This window comes from Mustela nigripes, chromosome 17 (assembly GCF_022355385.1).
Source record: "Mustela nigripes isolate SB6536 chromosome 17, MUSNIG.SB6536, whole genome shotgun sequence".
Taxonomy (NCBI): Eukaryota; Metazoa; Chordata; class Mammalia; order Carnivora; family Mustelidae; genus Mustela; species Mustela nigripes.
In genome coordinates, this window is record NC_081573.1 from 29,396,522 (window position 1) to 29,412,556 (window position 16,035).

A 16,035-nucleotide genomic window follows, 5' to 3' on the forward strand; every position below is an offset into this window, starting at 1 on the left:
AATTTTCCTACAGCAAGAAATCTATAAATTTATAATTAGAATCTCTTGCTGTTCAATATTTGTACATAATACAGAGTACAAGAGGATTATGAAATATTGAAAGCTGAATTCATTATTCATAGCCCACAACATACAGTAAATATTCTTTGAAATACAACAACAACTTTGAGGAATCCATATCCCGTTCTCTCTGAATGTCTCACACACAGGAACTATGGACACCATAACCCACACCCTCATTTTTACCAGATTAGGATTCTGGTCAGGGTTGACACTTTCTGTTTTTAATTTTCATTTTATCATAAGCAGTTTAAGACTGTTGCCAGTGGTAATTTGCAATTTTTATCAAGACCTCTTCATTATAGCTTCTGACAGGACAGATGCTGTAATTAATCATGCAAGACAACTGGGGATAGTGGTTCACACTGTTCTCAAAGAGGAGCCACTACAGAGCAAGAAAAGGGGGGAAGAAATGAACACTGAAATAATTATTTTCACCATCCTTTTTAATAGCAATAACACAATGCCATAAGTTCTAGCCCCAGACAGAGGACAAACGCTCTTTCCTCTACACTTACCTTGCCACTTGCATCTTAACAAAATGATAAAAATGATAAAAAAAAATTTTTCGATTTTCTTAAAAGGTCCTGGATCTAGACCATATGATCCAAATTCCTAGCAATGAATATCCTGTTTCCAACTGAACACAGAAGATGACGCTTTGGCTCAAATAAATGTTGGTATGTCGCGTCCTTTCCCATCATATACGTATTCAAGGAACCGAAAGTGAAATTTGACATATCATTTTATTTGAAAAGTGAACATTTTCCTGGTTGTTGCATCAAAATACAGTCCACAGTTTTTACTGAAATGTGTTTATTCTATAGCAAGATAAAAGCATTTTTGTTTTAGTTAAGCAAAATACAAACAACTTAATTGCTGCTATCATAACTCATAAAAAAGTATAAAACAGCATAAAAACACAATAAGCAACGTAGCAATGAATGGTTTATGTCACCAGTGTTTACGTTAAAGCCTTGTTTATGAAAACTTTACAACACATGATATGAAAACTTACAACTTTGAAAGAAAATATTTACATTGATTATTCAGATGTGGTGCGTTTTTTAAATATTCTACCGGTATCACATCATAATAAAAACTCTTGCATTTTTTTTTTAAATCTTAACTTTTTGTAATAACTGTTTTCATTTAAGTGCATTTCCCTTTTTAAAAATACAGTGTTTTTATTTTTCGAAACTTGTCACTCAAAACACAGAATATAATATTCACATTCTTTTCTTCTAATTGGAATGAGTATAATGGGCTAACAGTGGCCATAGATATCGTTACAACATATACTGTGGTCTGATTTGGAGAAGTCATGGGTTAAAAAAGTGGAAATGAGTCAATAATGGAATCTAATCACTTGCATTTTTTTTTTCTTTTCTGGAGAGATTTAGGAAAAAAAAATAAGAGCTTTGGCAAAAGTCTGTGATTTACATTATTTTTTTTCATGACAAAAAATGCCATCAACGATTCACGTCATACAAATGTTTGTATGAAACCGGATCTTCATATTTCAGGTAATTAGGACTGTGCTTTTTTATTATTTTAGGGCTCTGGAAGTTCAAATAGCCTCGAAGTGTGGTTTATTCACTTCTGGGAGGGAAATAAGGCCATTTTCTATGACTCAGAGAGAGGCCGGTCTACAGTCATCAGTATGTCCCAGGGTTCGTTAAACTGTTTGATTCACATATTGTAGGTATATAGCCTGAATAAATAAAAAAAGGCATCACATAAAAGAGCACAGCTTCTCTTGTTTAAAAACAAAGTGATTTATAGTCAGCTAGAAGATGATACTCAGCTACACTGTGTTCTTATTGCCTATCTAATAGACACTTGAGAGGACCATGTGATCTGTTACACGTTTCCGCGTCACGGACAGCAACTTAACGAGCTGCGGCCGCGGGCGCGCGGCGGACCCTCCTTCCGGGCGCCCACCCCCGAGCGCACCTGCCTCTGCCGCGGGCGTCTTCAGAAAATACTGACCTGCGACAGTACTTGAGTCTGTGTCTGAGCCTGTATTTGCGACTGGTGCTGCTGGGAGGCCGGCTGGGGGCTCCCGATGGCGGGGAGGGGCGACGTCATCTGGGAGGCGGCGGGGGAGTGCTGCCGGGGGGAGGGCTGGGACGGGTGCTGCATGTGCTGCAGCTGCTGCTGCAGCTGCATGTGCTGCTGCAGCTGCTGCTGCAGCTGCTGCTGGCTGATCTGCTGCTGGAGGTGCTGTTGCTGCTGCTGCTGCAGGTGCTGCTGCATGTGGTGCTGGAAATGCTGCTGCTGCATCTGCTGCTGGATCTGCTGATGCATTTGGTGCTGCTGCAGTTGCTGCTGCTGCATCTGCTGCATCTGCTGCTGCTGTTGCTGCTGCTGCTGTAGCTGCTGCTGCATCTGCTGCTGTTGGGTTTGCACGGAAGGGCTCACTTGGGTGGAAGAGGCGGAGCCCACCAGGGTCGCTCCCATGGAGCTTATCAGCGGGGCCCCAATGTTCGATGGCATGTTGGCTGCAATGGTGACCGACGCCACGATCTGGTTCATGGGGAGTCTCATGGTTAGGGGCTTAGGGGCAATTGACCGAGGGAGCGATTGTTGGAGAGTCTGAGGGGAGGCCGACACGGTTGCGTGTTGCGACAGCGGAGGGTTGAGAAGGAGCGAGGATGTCAGATTGGTGGACGCCAGGGTCTGCTGAACGGAGCGGATGGTCTGGGCTTCTGCTGATTCAGCAGCAGCCTGCATGGTGGGGGAGAAAAGTCCCCAAATATTAAGATAGCCAGAGACTGACAGATTGAACTGTTTTTAAGTACTGTAAATGGATTTTTTAAATAAATATTTTATTTATTTATTTGAGAGAGAGAGACAAAGAGAGAGAAAGCATGAGAGGGGAGAAGGTCAGAGGGAGAATCAGACTCCCTGTGGAGCTGGAGCCTGATGTGGGACTTGATCCTGGAACTCCAGGATCATGACCTGAGCCAAAGGCAGTGGCTTAACCAACTGGCCACCCAGGTACCCCTGTAAATGGATTTTTAAAACATGACCGCCATTACTCATTCTTCCCTAGACCCAAGTCTCTGGTCATGTGACTTTTTAGCTTCCCCTCCCCAGAGGGAGAGTGAAATCCCCCACCCCTGGGATCCTGGCCGAGCCTGGTCCCTTCTAATCGCTCTGGGAATCCGCCATCACCATGTATATGGTAAGGGACATACGGCCCTGTCACCACTCAGAAGTCAGCCAGCCAACTGCCGTGTACGTGAATGAGCCCAGGCCCTGCCAACCTCCAGGCTGACTGCAGACTGAGAAGCAGGACCAGCAGATCCTGCAGGGCCGAGACTGCATAACTAGCCAGTTCTCTGGTACCCTCTGAGATAAAGACTCCTCTGTTTTGGGAGTCTTTGGGGCTGGTTGTTACACAGCACGATGTAGCAAAAGGTGGCTGATACACTTCTTCAGTAGTTAAGTCTGAGCTGACCTGCATCCCTAAGAAGCATATTGAAAGACAACAGAGTATCGACTGCCTGTGTTCCAGTCATGCTCTACTACTTAACAACTTCGTGACTTTGGACAACTTAAGTTCCATACTTTCCTTACCTACAAAATGGGGTTCTATGGCATTTACCTTACACAGAGGTTTTGAGCATTAAACTGGCTCATATTTGTTAAGCATTTAGAATAGGGCCTGGCCTACAGAAGCATTTAGCATATGTTAGTAATTTTTTATGAATTAACAGTTACTATTGCCAGAAAACCATGACTTGAAAACACCAGGGCTCTGCACGGGCACAGCAGCGTGGGACCGTGCTCATGTGAATGTAAGAAAAATGTAACTCAATTCTGCAGAGATACTAAATGGAAGTATTTTACAACCTAAGAAATTGTTGTAGTTGACCTGGTATTTTCAAAGATCTCCACAATTTATCACAGGAGTCCTAGATGAGGGGAGAATGTTCAGTACTCAGGTGACTCCATAACCTCTCACAGGATAAGAACAAGTGATCTGATGTGAGGCTCAACGACAGAGAGAAATGACCTATTACATTCTGCGCTGAACATACACAAATACAGTGACAAAAATAAATACTTTTACTCATGCAACAGTGATGGACATAACTGTGCTTACTATTTTTTCTTATTCATCACAGAATTAGGTGTTTCTGGAGGCATTGAGCTGATATCCAGTCTCTTCAGTGATATGGAATGCTTACTTCCAGATTTGTATTACTCACATTTTAAAAATCTACCATGAGAAGGAACCTGAGAGGTGATCTTATATTGGAAATCACTCAGTGTGGGAGAAGCCATGGCTAATGGCTTCTGTTTGAACACATTATCATTGTAAAGCACCATGGATCCGTGGACAGCTCTCTGGTTTCGTGCAGAGGCTTGGTGGCCTTGCATGTCTACTGGAGGGGCACATTCTAAACCCTTAGGGTAAGAAGAAACCTGCAAAGACTCATTCACCATCTAAAAAAACCGTTAAATCACCCATAAGGTAAAATACACACAGTGTGGTACATATTCACAAGAAAATAATTCTTATATACTCTAATGTTTAAAAATCACCCAGCTAGTCTTAGTATGAAACTACAAGGGAATCTATATTTAGACACCTGGGCAATCATACCCGTGTGCCTTTCAGATGCCACCCTGGGGGCGAATAGAAATGAGTAGATGAAAGAGGTCTTGCTTGCCTGCCAGGTTTACTCCCTTATGTTTTACTATTAGGCTCCTATTAATTTTTGTTGGCTGTTGGGAAGATTAAAAGTAATATAGTACGGTGGTGCGTGGGTGGCTCAGTGGGTTAAAGCCTTTCCCTTCGGCTCAGGTCATGATCTCAGGGTCCTGGGATCGAGCCCCGCATCGGGCTCTCTGCTCAGGGGAGCCTGCTTCCCTCTCTCTCTCTGCCTCCCTCTCTGCCTACTTGTGATCTCTCCCTCTTGTGTCAAATAAATAAAGTCTTAAAAAAAAGTAATATAGTACAGACACATCTTAAGAGAGGGGGCCCAGGCTCTGAATGTAGGGGCAAATGTTAAATGCATTTAACGCTACTCACGATTTCTAATGAACATTGAATTTTTGCTGCCTGTGACCTCACTCCCTCGATGAGGTCTTCTATCTGGGGCACAGAGTTCAAACTTGGGCTTCCCACATGATGGCCTTTAACTTGAGGATCAAGATCACATGTCCCCAAGTCCTTGCCCCCATGATTCTTTCAATTATTTGAATATAGTCTGATTTTCAGTCCTTACCATCGTAGAGGCAACCCTCCAGAAGGGCTTTCAGCTGGTTACCATTCCTTTTTAAATTGTAGGGGCCAAAAGAGAACAAATTCTTCAGATGTGGTCTCATCACCACGCTGTACAACGGATACTGCTTCATGTGGGCTCACCACTTTGGACGCTATCTCATACGTTAGGTTCAGACTGAAATTATTCGGAACATCTACCTCAAGGACTATTTGAGTTCCTGCTAGGGCTCTGAATATAAATTAAGGATGCTCTCAAACTGCACTAACTTAATGAAAAGCAAAACAAAACAAAACAAAGAAATCCCAACAAACACTATTTTAGATTTTTTTTCCTTTTAAATTCCATCATACTGGTTTTCGGGAATCGTGGACTTCCATTCGGAGCTACTTCTGAATCCTGATTCTGGAACCCATATGTAACTTTCACAGTACCCCTTCCACTTCAGTGACAGACTCGATGAGTCCAATCGTGGTTGCTGTTCCCTGAATGCCTTTTGAGATATCCGCTCTTGGCTGAAATCCATGTGTGGTCAATTATTCATGCTCTAATGCACAAAGATCACCTATTCCTGCTTCTGGGTAAATGAATGAATAAATGATCCACTTAGGAAGTACATGTACACTGTTCCTATTCACGTCACCCCATCTCATTAGCCAACTATATACCTCCCTTCTTAACATCTGTAGCCCACACATTCGGCTGTTGTCTGCCAATATGCAAATCTGAGGCCAGGACTGGTACATCTTACACGATGGGTCTTGCAGCGCCTCAGAAAAAGGTTTTACTATTGACCTGATGAATGTTTTCTCTTTCTAATGAAGTGGAAGGTGTCCTAACAGTTGGCAGTGGAACTGGATCAGGACCTCTCCTGATCTGATTTGAGCAGCTGCCAATGGTGCATCTTAATATAAAGAAGAGACAGCTCAGGTGAGGAAGAGAAAAAAAGGAATGACATCCTTTCTAAATGGCTACACAGGCAACACCTACCATGCCTTGTAGCCCTACATGGAACCCGAGGCCATGCGCAAGACCATGGAATGGAATGCCCGATTGCCAGAGGAAATACATCAAGAGCAAAAACATTAGTTCCAATTAGTCTCCCCAAAGCCTCTCTAAATTCTAGGAAGGCCAAAGACAAAGTTAATTAAATGTTAAAATATAACCTAATAGCTCATGCTCCTTTTGGATCAAGGTAATAATAATCTAGACTGACATTTGCTTTGGGATATGGGTGCATTTTATAATACATCAAGGTCCATTTTATACTCTATGTATAATATATATACATGTCTTTTTTTTGTTAAGTACTTGGAGCATAATTTTATTTTAAATAATCATGAGGTTTATTTATTTATCTGATGGGGAACAGTTTGGTCAAAAATGCGATACCCCCATTACAATAATATAACCATTGGAGAATTTACTTTAGGATGTCCCAAATATGACCAAAACACCACCTGTTTAAACAGAGGACATTCGCATAGATCTCAGTCCCTGACAAAAAGCAAAGATAAAGAGGCTATTAAAAACCTGTCTACCCTATTTGTGTCTGTTAAATAGTTTCAACACACAGAAAGAAAGACCACAGAATCTTCTGGAAACAACTCAGATTCAGCAGCTTCCATTAACTCCTACTTTTCGGGCCATCACTGTGGTCATCTCTCATGGAAATGAGTTTATGAGTTGTCCAAGATGCCTTTTTTTTGGTCAACTCTAAGGGGAGCTGCCTTGATGTTTTCAACGCCCAGTGGGTGTTCTCAACGCCAGGACTCAGAGACCCGCCATCCCCGCACAGGCTTACCTTAGAAACAAGGCTGGCCCGGTATGCGGCCAAGGCCTTCAGGTACTCCTTTTTGGCAGCTTCTGTTTTCCTTTTATACACCTATTAAAAAAAGACCACAATTAGCACCACCTTTAGCATACAGTTTCTCAGCCACAAAATCACAGCCGTGCAAATGAGGTCACAACCGAACTCACTGAAAAAGTTGGTCTGTGTGGCTTTGATTTTCAAATGTGAACACACACACACATGCGCGCGCGCACACACACACACACACACACACAGACATATTAAAACAAAACCCTGCCATGCTCATCAGAGCACAGTCTTGATGTTTCCGATGATAAATGGAAACAAGATTTCCAGTTGTAGCACAGATGCTTTGAGAGAAACAGCGGAAGGCCTCACTCTAGGGCCCAGATAAGGTGCAAGAAGAGTCAAATTGGCTACAAACGTTCAAATTACAGAAAATCGCAAGTTTCTCTATCAGTGCCTCCTTTCCCTCACACACATTTCTAACCCGCACCAAATCAGAGGATTTAAAGACCAACCACAAAAGGTACGTGTTGTGAAGGCACAAGAGAAAAGATGAAACCACCTTGGGTTTCTTTGGAAGGAAAAAAAAACCGCCAGGAATGAGAAATTTCTGTTAGTGAGGCCAGTGAGTTACATAAACAAGTCCCAATATAGTAAACGTGATGGGCGCTTCCTTTTCGTAACGGTGTCTGATGGCCGTCTGTTAGACCAAAGTGCAACCATCTTTCCAGAGATAAAAGAGGTAGGAGCCTGCCAGTCCCCTTAGGATTACATTTCGGGGACAGAAAATCAGTGTGCCACATACAACAATAAATGGTCAAATTCTACAGCTGCACTGCACCATCCCAAGCTAGCAGGAATGAGGTCATGATTTGTAAAAAAAAAAAAAAAAAAAATCAAGGATTTTCCCCCCATGTTCATTTCTGAGATGGTGATTCTATTTTATTACTAAGAGAGGTCCAGTCATCTGAGGACATGGAACGTCCATTCCTACTAATGGTCATTGGGAGTTTCACACAAGGAGCAAGGAAGCCATTCTCCCTCTCTGTTTGTGGCGGAGATGCTGTAAGGGGAGGCCCAGGAGTCCAGACCCTAAAGAAGTATCTCCTGCCAGCTTGGCTAATCACTCAATACCTCTCATATGGCCGAGTTTTTCAATGACCTTGGAATAAAATTTCAAATGCCCGGTGATGGTAGTGAGACTCGCGGAGGTGGGTTCAAAGTTTGGAGACCCACCAGGACGGCATATAGGTTTGGACAGATGATCAAAGACAAGGCAAGCGGGATGGACCTAATCCCTTTGTAGTGCCCTTTCTGAACAAAGGGGGCAAACTTCACGTTGCTTAAAATGAAAAGATGAGGGCGCCTGGGTGGCTCAGTGGGTTAAGCCGCTGCCTTTGGCTCAGGTCATGATCTCAGGGTCCTGGGATCGAGTCCCGCATCGGGCTCTCTGCTCAGCGGGGAGCCTGCTTCCTCCTCTCTCTCTCTGCCTGCCTCTCTGCCTACTTGTCATCTCTCTCTGTCAAATAAATAAATAAAATCTTTAAAAAAAAAAATGAAAAGATGATCATCAAAATTTAGGTGTGCAGGATGCCACCTGAATTTCCCCATTTCTCCTCTGAATGGGTTCTGAACACGCACCCTTAAGGGGGACCGAGAAATCCATATAACTGGGGAGGGGTTTGGATTTACTTAACTGTGTTTCTAAATTCCATAGCTTAGAAAGGCCTTGATGAGAAACAGTCATATTAAGTGAACGTTCATGCAGGAAAGATGTAAGAGGGGCGCCTGGGTGGCTCAGGCTGAAGTTAAGCATCTGCCTTTGGCTCAGGTCATGATCCCGAGGTCTTAGGATCAAGTCCACATGGGGCTTCCTGATCAGTGGGGAGTCTGCTTCTCCCTCTCCCCTTTGCTCCCTCTGCCCCCCGTTCATGCTCTCTTTCTCTCTCAAATAAATAAATAAATAAAATCTTAGAAAGAAAGAAAGAAAGAATGGAAGGAAGAAAAGGAAAGGAAAGGGAAGGAAAAAAGTCCAGGAAATACTCTGGTGACTTTTTCCTATATGGCCGTGCTGGGTCTTTACCTCACCTGCTTTTGTTCTTCGCCAAGGCTGTCCCACATGGATGCCACAATTTTTGAGACCTCTCCAAAAGTGGCATTGGGGTTTTGCCCTTTAATTGCAGCCTGTGTGTCCCTGAAAAACAGGGCATATGCTGATACCGGCTTCTGGGGCTCGTTGGGATCTTTCTTTTTCTTTTTCTTTGGAGTCTTGGGCTTCTTGCCAGAATCTGGAGCAGCTCTTTTCTCTCCAATGGCCTGCAAAGCAGGAAGAAAATTCACTGCTTAGAATGTCCTTGCAGAGAAGGTGGCAAGACCTACCCAGGTCTGCAACTGTACTGTGAAGGTTTTGTTCAGCTGATTCATCAATCGAGGAATCCCCAGCAAAAGCAGGGGAGGGGTGAGTTTTCTTAGAGTTAACTGGACAGCAGAGATTAGCATTTAGAACATTGATTAATGAGACCCAGAAGTATCTTCAATACATTCACAACATATGCTCTAAATAGCAATTATGAGTAATGAGAAACAGAGCAGTCTCTGCACCAGGCAAAGACGTGCATGTGTATATGTGCACGTGTGTGTGTGTGTGCATTCCATGTGTACACATACAATATTTTACATTTTCAGAGGCTTTAGAAATAACTGTAAGTAATTCAGGATGTTGATCTTATCCAGATATTTTAAATGAGGTCCCTGGCCATAGTCACGTGAATCGACTTTCGCAAAGTTTCATTTTTTTATGTTACCTTGCTCAAGGGTCTCCAGAAACTAGCGGAAATTAGCTACAATCCCCGAGCTTGCACAATAAAAGAAAAGTCATCTCTATTTCCTTAAGTCATGATAACGTTCGAAACAATAGGCTAACAAGAACTATAAAAAATGTCAAAATTCCTTTAAGTGGAGATAGAGAAGAAATTTTCTTCATTAAAATTAAAAACCTCTAAGAGTGCGATGATTGTTCAAATCACCAAGGCTGAAAAGAAGATCGATAAGGAAATAGTCCCACGGAAAGTAGCTCTGTTCAGAAGCCGACTGCCACAGGGACAGTAAGTGCCTCACACATCATTACCATCGTACACTCTGAGACCAAGGCCACAGAAATGACCTGGGTATAACTCCCCACGTTCATATACCATGGAGCTCCAATATTCACCTGCTACTCCCCTCATCTAATTTCAGTGATCACATATTATACTTATTAGAGAGGCAGGAGGAAAAATTGATCAGCCTTGCATTCTCTCCCTAGATTACAACAGGACTGAACTGAAGATCATCTTGTAGCTAACTTCATCGGGGAAACGGAAAAATGTGACAAAATTGGTTTTAAAAGCCAGCCGTGGGGAAGATCAAGAGAGATAGACTCAAGTCACTAACAGATTGGTTTTTAATGGCCTTAAGTCTCGGATCCTAAATTCAAATTTTCCGAGAGTATCATTACCTCCTGAATGAGAGTCATTTGGAACTTAATCCGATTACTAAAATTCTTAGAGAGAAGACTGTGAAGTAACTTGTCTCTGAGAGCCCTGAACCCTCAAGATGGGGGAGGGAGCCACAAGTCTACTTCTCTGTGGACCCCCTCAAGTCGTAACAACTGTGTACTTCACACAAGTAGTTTACATATCTCCAATGGTGGTAAGCCACATCTCAACTCTCCTCCAAAATGCCATCTTTCATAACTCACGATTAATGCAATCATTTTCAATAATGGTCTTTTTGTTTTTCCTCTAGATTCTCAGGATAAATGAGTCTTGTTTATTTCTAGTTAATGAATCTGAACTTTTAAGAGACTCGGATGCTTTTCAGTTGGAGGTTCAGCAGGGGCAAAGTTTTCCTTCAGTGAAAAATATCACTTTAGCCCCACAGGAAAAGAAAAAAAAAAAATATATATATATGGAGAGAGAGACACAGATTTTTCTAATTGAGTCCAACAACTATACTGTTTTCCTGGAAGAAAAGTTGATACTGTTGGCACCATCAATGCCCCAACCAATGGCAAGGTGAGAGTAATTTCCGGGGCAGCCTTTCCAAAAGAAAAACAGCTCGATCTCTCGCTCTGTAAACCAGCATTCCATGGTGACAACCTTTGGTATTTCCCTTGGATAACCATGACTTGCCCTAATCATCATTACCTTTGAAGAATAAACCTAAAATGAAGAATCTCACAGTTTAAACAAAAGCTCGGAATTAATTCTCCAAAGGAAACCTGAGCGTTCGGGAAGGGGGAAGGTGGAGTTTATCCTCAATGATGATTTTAATCTTTCTTTCTCAGCTCAGGTGCTTGGAAGACAACCAGTTGGATTCTGTGCCTTTATACAAAACCTAGACCCTTGCTTACAACGGAGTAAGGCGAGGAGTTGTGGATAAGATTCTCCTTAGCCAGGACAATTTCAGAGTGGTACAAAAGTGAGTAGATCGGGCGCCTGGGGGGCTCAGTGGGTTAAGCCGCTGCCTTCGGCTCAGGTCATGATCTCAGGGTCCTGGGATCGAGTCCCGCATCGGGCTCTCTGCTCAGCAGGGAGCCTGCTTCCCTTCCTCTCTCTCTGCCTGCCTCTCTGTCTACTTGTGATCTCTCTCTGTCAAATAAATAAATAAAATATTAAAAAAAAAAAAAGTGAGTAGATCATCTGTGGCAATGTGAGTGAAATGAAAAGAATCCATGTGAATTGTGTCCTGGCCAGCTGTAACTTGGCGGGGCCTTTTTCACATCTCTTGAGTTTCTTTATAATCATTGTTCTCAGGTCACCTTCACAGAAACCTGTGAGCAGAGACTGTTAATGCGTTAATGTGTTGACCCCATCTGTGTCCAGCAGGGTGCTAACATGTCCAGTGAGGAGCTAACATGTCCAGGGGGTGCTAATGTGTCAGGACAGATCAAACCCTTCTTCTTCCAATCCCTGCAATATATTCTTACCTCCCTTCCCTCCTCTTCCTCACTCTCAACCCTCTCTAGTTCCTCTTCTTCCATTTGCTACTTAAAAATAAATGATGCCCAGGGCTCTGGCCTTGACTTGTTCCTTACACACACTGAGAAATCCCAATACTTTTCCCTATCTTCACACCTAGGTGCTGATGGTCCCCAAATGTGTAGTTCCCTCCCCCGCCCCCATGACCTGAGTTCTACACTCAAACATGCTGCTTTGACTTCAACCCAGACCATGGCAAACTCTCATCTTCTCCATGGGAGAAAAAGTAACACTCCTCTTTCTGGGCCGATTCTCTCACTCCCTGATAATCCATGCTGGCTCTCATACTAAAATCCCACTTATCTTCCATGCCTTCAGATCCCAGTGGATTACCAACACCTCATGATCCTCCCTCTTACTTACAATTCTCGCTCATCTGGTACCTCCTGTCCATTCCCTCCTTGGCTAAAAGGAAACACTTCATAGCAACTGTTGATCATTTCCCTTTCCTCCAGTCCCTCCCTCTGTAACACATTCTCTACACAGCCAAAGCCATCTTTCTAAAGCATGAGTTGCTTATGCCCCTCCTCTATGCAAATAATTAATCAGCTCTCAACTACCTGCAGGAGAAAGGCTACCACATTTCAGCGATGGCTTTCTTCAATTCCTATTTCTTTCTTCCCCACATCAAACTGTTCATGATACTCATAAATTGACGTGTACTTCCACTGCTCCCTCGACCAGAATGCTGGCCTCTCTCTTCTGCCTCACAAACTTTTATGTATCCTCTTAGACCTAATTCAAATATCACCTTCTCAATAACGTCTTCCTCAAATCACTCTCCCAAGCAGAATCGATTACATTCTTAGCACATCAAGATACATCAATTATACCTCTAATCACCTCTGGAGCTAGTATTAAACATTGCTTTTCATCCCCAGTGGGGAGTCCCCCAGGTAGTAATTCTCTTATAAATCTTTATATCACCAGAACCAAGTAAAAGGCCAAGCACAGAGTAGGTGTACAAAATATGATGAAAAAGGAAAGGACCTAGGACAGGTAACGTTAATGAAACAGAATACCTTTCTAAGCATTCAGAAAAGTCCTCCCTGAAATTAAGTTTTGATTTCAAACCATGTATATTTGAATTACCATCCTCCATAACAAAAGCAGAGATGTGGAACGATTAGAACTTACTAAGTGATCAACATAGAAGGTGTCAAATATGATGACAGTGGCTCAGCCAACTAACTGGATGAAACTTATCCACATGAACAGTAACTTAGAAGCAGAGCACTTCAGAACTTCTGGGGAATCTAGTGGAAGTCCTCCCTTTTGCAGAATGGGAAAATCATGCCTACAAGAGTTAAGTGACATTTCAATGCCTTATAACCAGTAGGAGAAGCTAGATCTCCCAATTTCCAGTGGAATATGCTTTTTCACAAAAACAAGTAAGTAAAAGAGAGAAGAAAAAAATTAAACTGTCACGAATGTAAATGCTAGCCAAATGCAGAAAGGGGGTTCATACCGTGAGGGAAATTCGAAGACATAGCATGGGCTGATTCCAAATTCTTAGGTAGTGACATAACGAAGGCAGTCAGTCAACTTACTCTGTTGGATTCATCAGCATCCTCTTCATTGATGGAGCTGGAAGGGGAAGGGGTTGCAGACTTGCTCGCTGGTGGTGAAGGAGACGTGTGTGGCATACTGGCCCCTCCCAAATTCAGCCCCAACTGGGCGCTGAGCTGAGACTGGTTGATGGTAGTGAGCTGAGTGGGAGGCATGATCCCAGAGCGAGCAGCGTCAGTCATGTGGACGATGGACCTCATGATCAAGGAGTGATCCTGACGGTACTGGGGCACTTGTGTGTGGCTCTGGTCCTAAAAAGACAACAGACAATGGTTGTGGGGGGGGGGGGGAGGAGGGGAAGATCTTAGTCTTCCCAAATATCAACAAGCTGAAAATGTTAGCACTGGTTCCTCAGACAGGTCTGACCTACTCCAGGATGATGGTCCCTGTTCATTAACTCTAAGGACTCATGCCCTAAAAGTTGAAAGGTCAAAAGCACAAAGCCCAAATGGTCCAGCCTCATTAGTCTATTTCACTCTAAAACTGTCACTGGATGACTTTTAGAGAAAATAATAAAAGACCTGGCAGTGAAAGAAAACTTCCAACTCTTATGGAGGAAATGGGTAAGAAAGGGTTGAAGCGGAGGCTCGGGCCTTTCTGGCTCAGCAGTTGCTCTAGTCCTCCATCCTTCTCACACACACTTTCTAGCTCCATTCCCCTTGACCCAGCTCTGTGAGGGAAGGTGAATCCAGTCTTTATTTTATCCTTCTGGGAATGCATTTGACATGTAGAGAGGACGGGCTTAGGGAAGCAGAGAGCCAACATCTGTTTGCTTCAGGGCACCCTTTGTATAAAACCCTCTGTGGTTAACCAGAGGGTCATTCCAATTCTGAATTACATTGTCAGAGGCATCTGGAAGTCATTCAATGTCTTTGGAATTGGATATCACTTTCTTCTTCTTAAACCTGCCTTGTTTTCTTTCCTTCAACCCGACATGATTTAATGGGCTAATAGATTTTAAAAATATGTATAAGGAGGAGGTAGAGATCATCAGAATTAACTTCTCTGAAAATTACTGCAGTCCCTTCAAAAGTAGCCTTCTGTTTTTGGCAGTCATGTAAAAGGCTGTAGAGCTGTTGCCGCTGCTCCTTTTTTTAATTCCAAAGAATCAAAAAAATGAAGACGTGCTTTTAAACAACTTACTTTAAGACTTGTCATTTAGTGTGAGTCTGTGATTTTTACTGAAACCAAATTCTCTTGACTCACAGTGACCCAGAATCCAATTTTATACACAAGCCTACAAATAAAATTTTAAGTGTTCTTCTTTTGAGTCTTTCCAGTATCTTATTTTTGCTTTTTAAAGAAGCAACAAAATGAGTTGTAAATATCTAAATTGGAACATTTGGTTTCTTAATATTAAATATATAAACGCCACTAAGTAAGAAGCCATCAATAGGAAACTAGTTGAATAAATTATGATCTACCGTACTACAAAGTATTATGAGGCTTTTTAAAATAATGAATTAGATTTATGTGTATTGACTTAGAACAGAGTTTCCAATCTTGGTTCTATTGACATTTTGAACCAGATAATTCTTTGTTGTGGGGCTGTCCTTTGCCTTGCGGGATGTTGACCGCAACCAGCCTCTATTAGATGCCAGCAGCAACTTCTCCCTCCCCACCAGTCATGGCAATCACAAGTATCTCCAGACGTTTCCCTTGAGGAACAAAATTCTCTCACCTGAGAACCACTGACCTAGAGTGATATCCCAGCTATCATAATTGAAAAAAATGAGTTGTAAAATAATTATAGAGTATAGCCCCTCTTTTTTGTTTGTTTGTTTGTTTGTTTGTTTAAAGAAGTATCTAGGGGCACCTGGGTGGCTCAGTGGGTTAAGCCTCTGCTTTTGGCTCAGGTCATGATCTCAGGGTCCTGGGATCGAGCCCGGCATTGGCATCGGGCTCTCTGCTCAGCAGGGGGGCCTGCTTCCCTCCCTCTCTCTGCCTGCCTCTGCCTACTTGTGATCTCTCTCTCTCTCTGTGTCAAATAAATAAATAAAATCTTAAAATTAAAAAAAGGACTGTCTAAACTTTGAGCAATGGTTATATTTTAAGGGGTAGAACTGGAGGGTGAGGAGAAGAGCATCTTAAATGCTTCCATTTATAAAAACACAAAATGAGTTTAAAAACCTAAAATCCTTGAGTCAAGAAAAGCTTAAAACAGAATAGCTAATTGCTTGGGTTACATCTTAAATATATAAACTTCCCATTCCTAAACAGTTTGAGTTATTAAATTGCTGTGCCATCCCAGGAGAAACGTGTCACATGTACTAGAACAATCACACTCTTTTCTGGTTCACTGACAGTATCGATATCCTCTTCCACT

General features: G+C 42.6%; 1 protein-coding gene across 2 annotated transcripts in view; it reads right to left on the reverse strand.

The window, feature by feature from the left end:
- Positions 1 to 787: 787 nt before the first annotated feature.
- TOX3 (TOX high mobility group box family member 3) overlaps positions 788 to 16,035 on the reverse strand; it is a 108,650-nt gene continuing 93,402 nt past the window's right edge. For both annotated transcript variants that reach the window (XM_059383985.1, XM_059383983.1), the window contains exons 4-7: positions 13,691 to 13,960; positions 9,208 to 9,435; positions 7,105 to 7,185; positions 788 to 2,790 (exon numbers count right to left, since the gene is read on the reverse strand). In XM_059383985.1, coding sequence (XP_059239968.1) covers positions 2,038 to 2,790; positions 7,105 to 7,185; positions 9,208 to 9,435; positions 13,691 to 13,960 — 1,332 coding nt within the window. In that variant the 3' untranslated portion in view covers positions 788 to 2,037. The remainder of the gene's footprint in view (positions 2,791 to 7,104; positions 7,186 to 9,207; positions 9,436 to 13,690; positions 13,961 to 16,035) is intronic.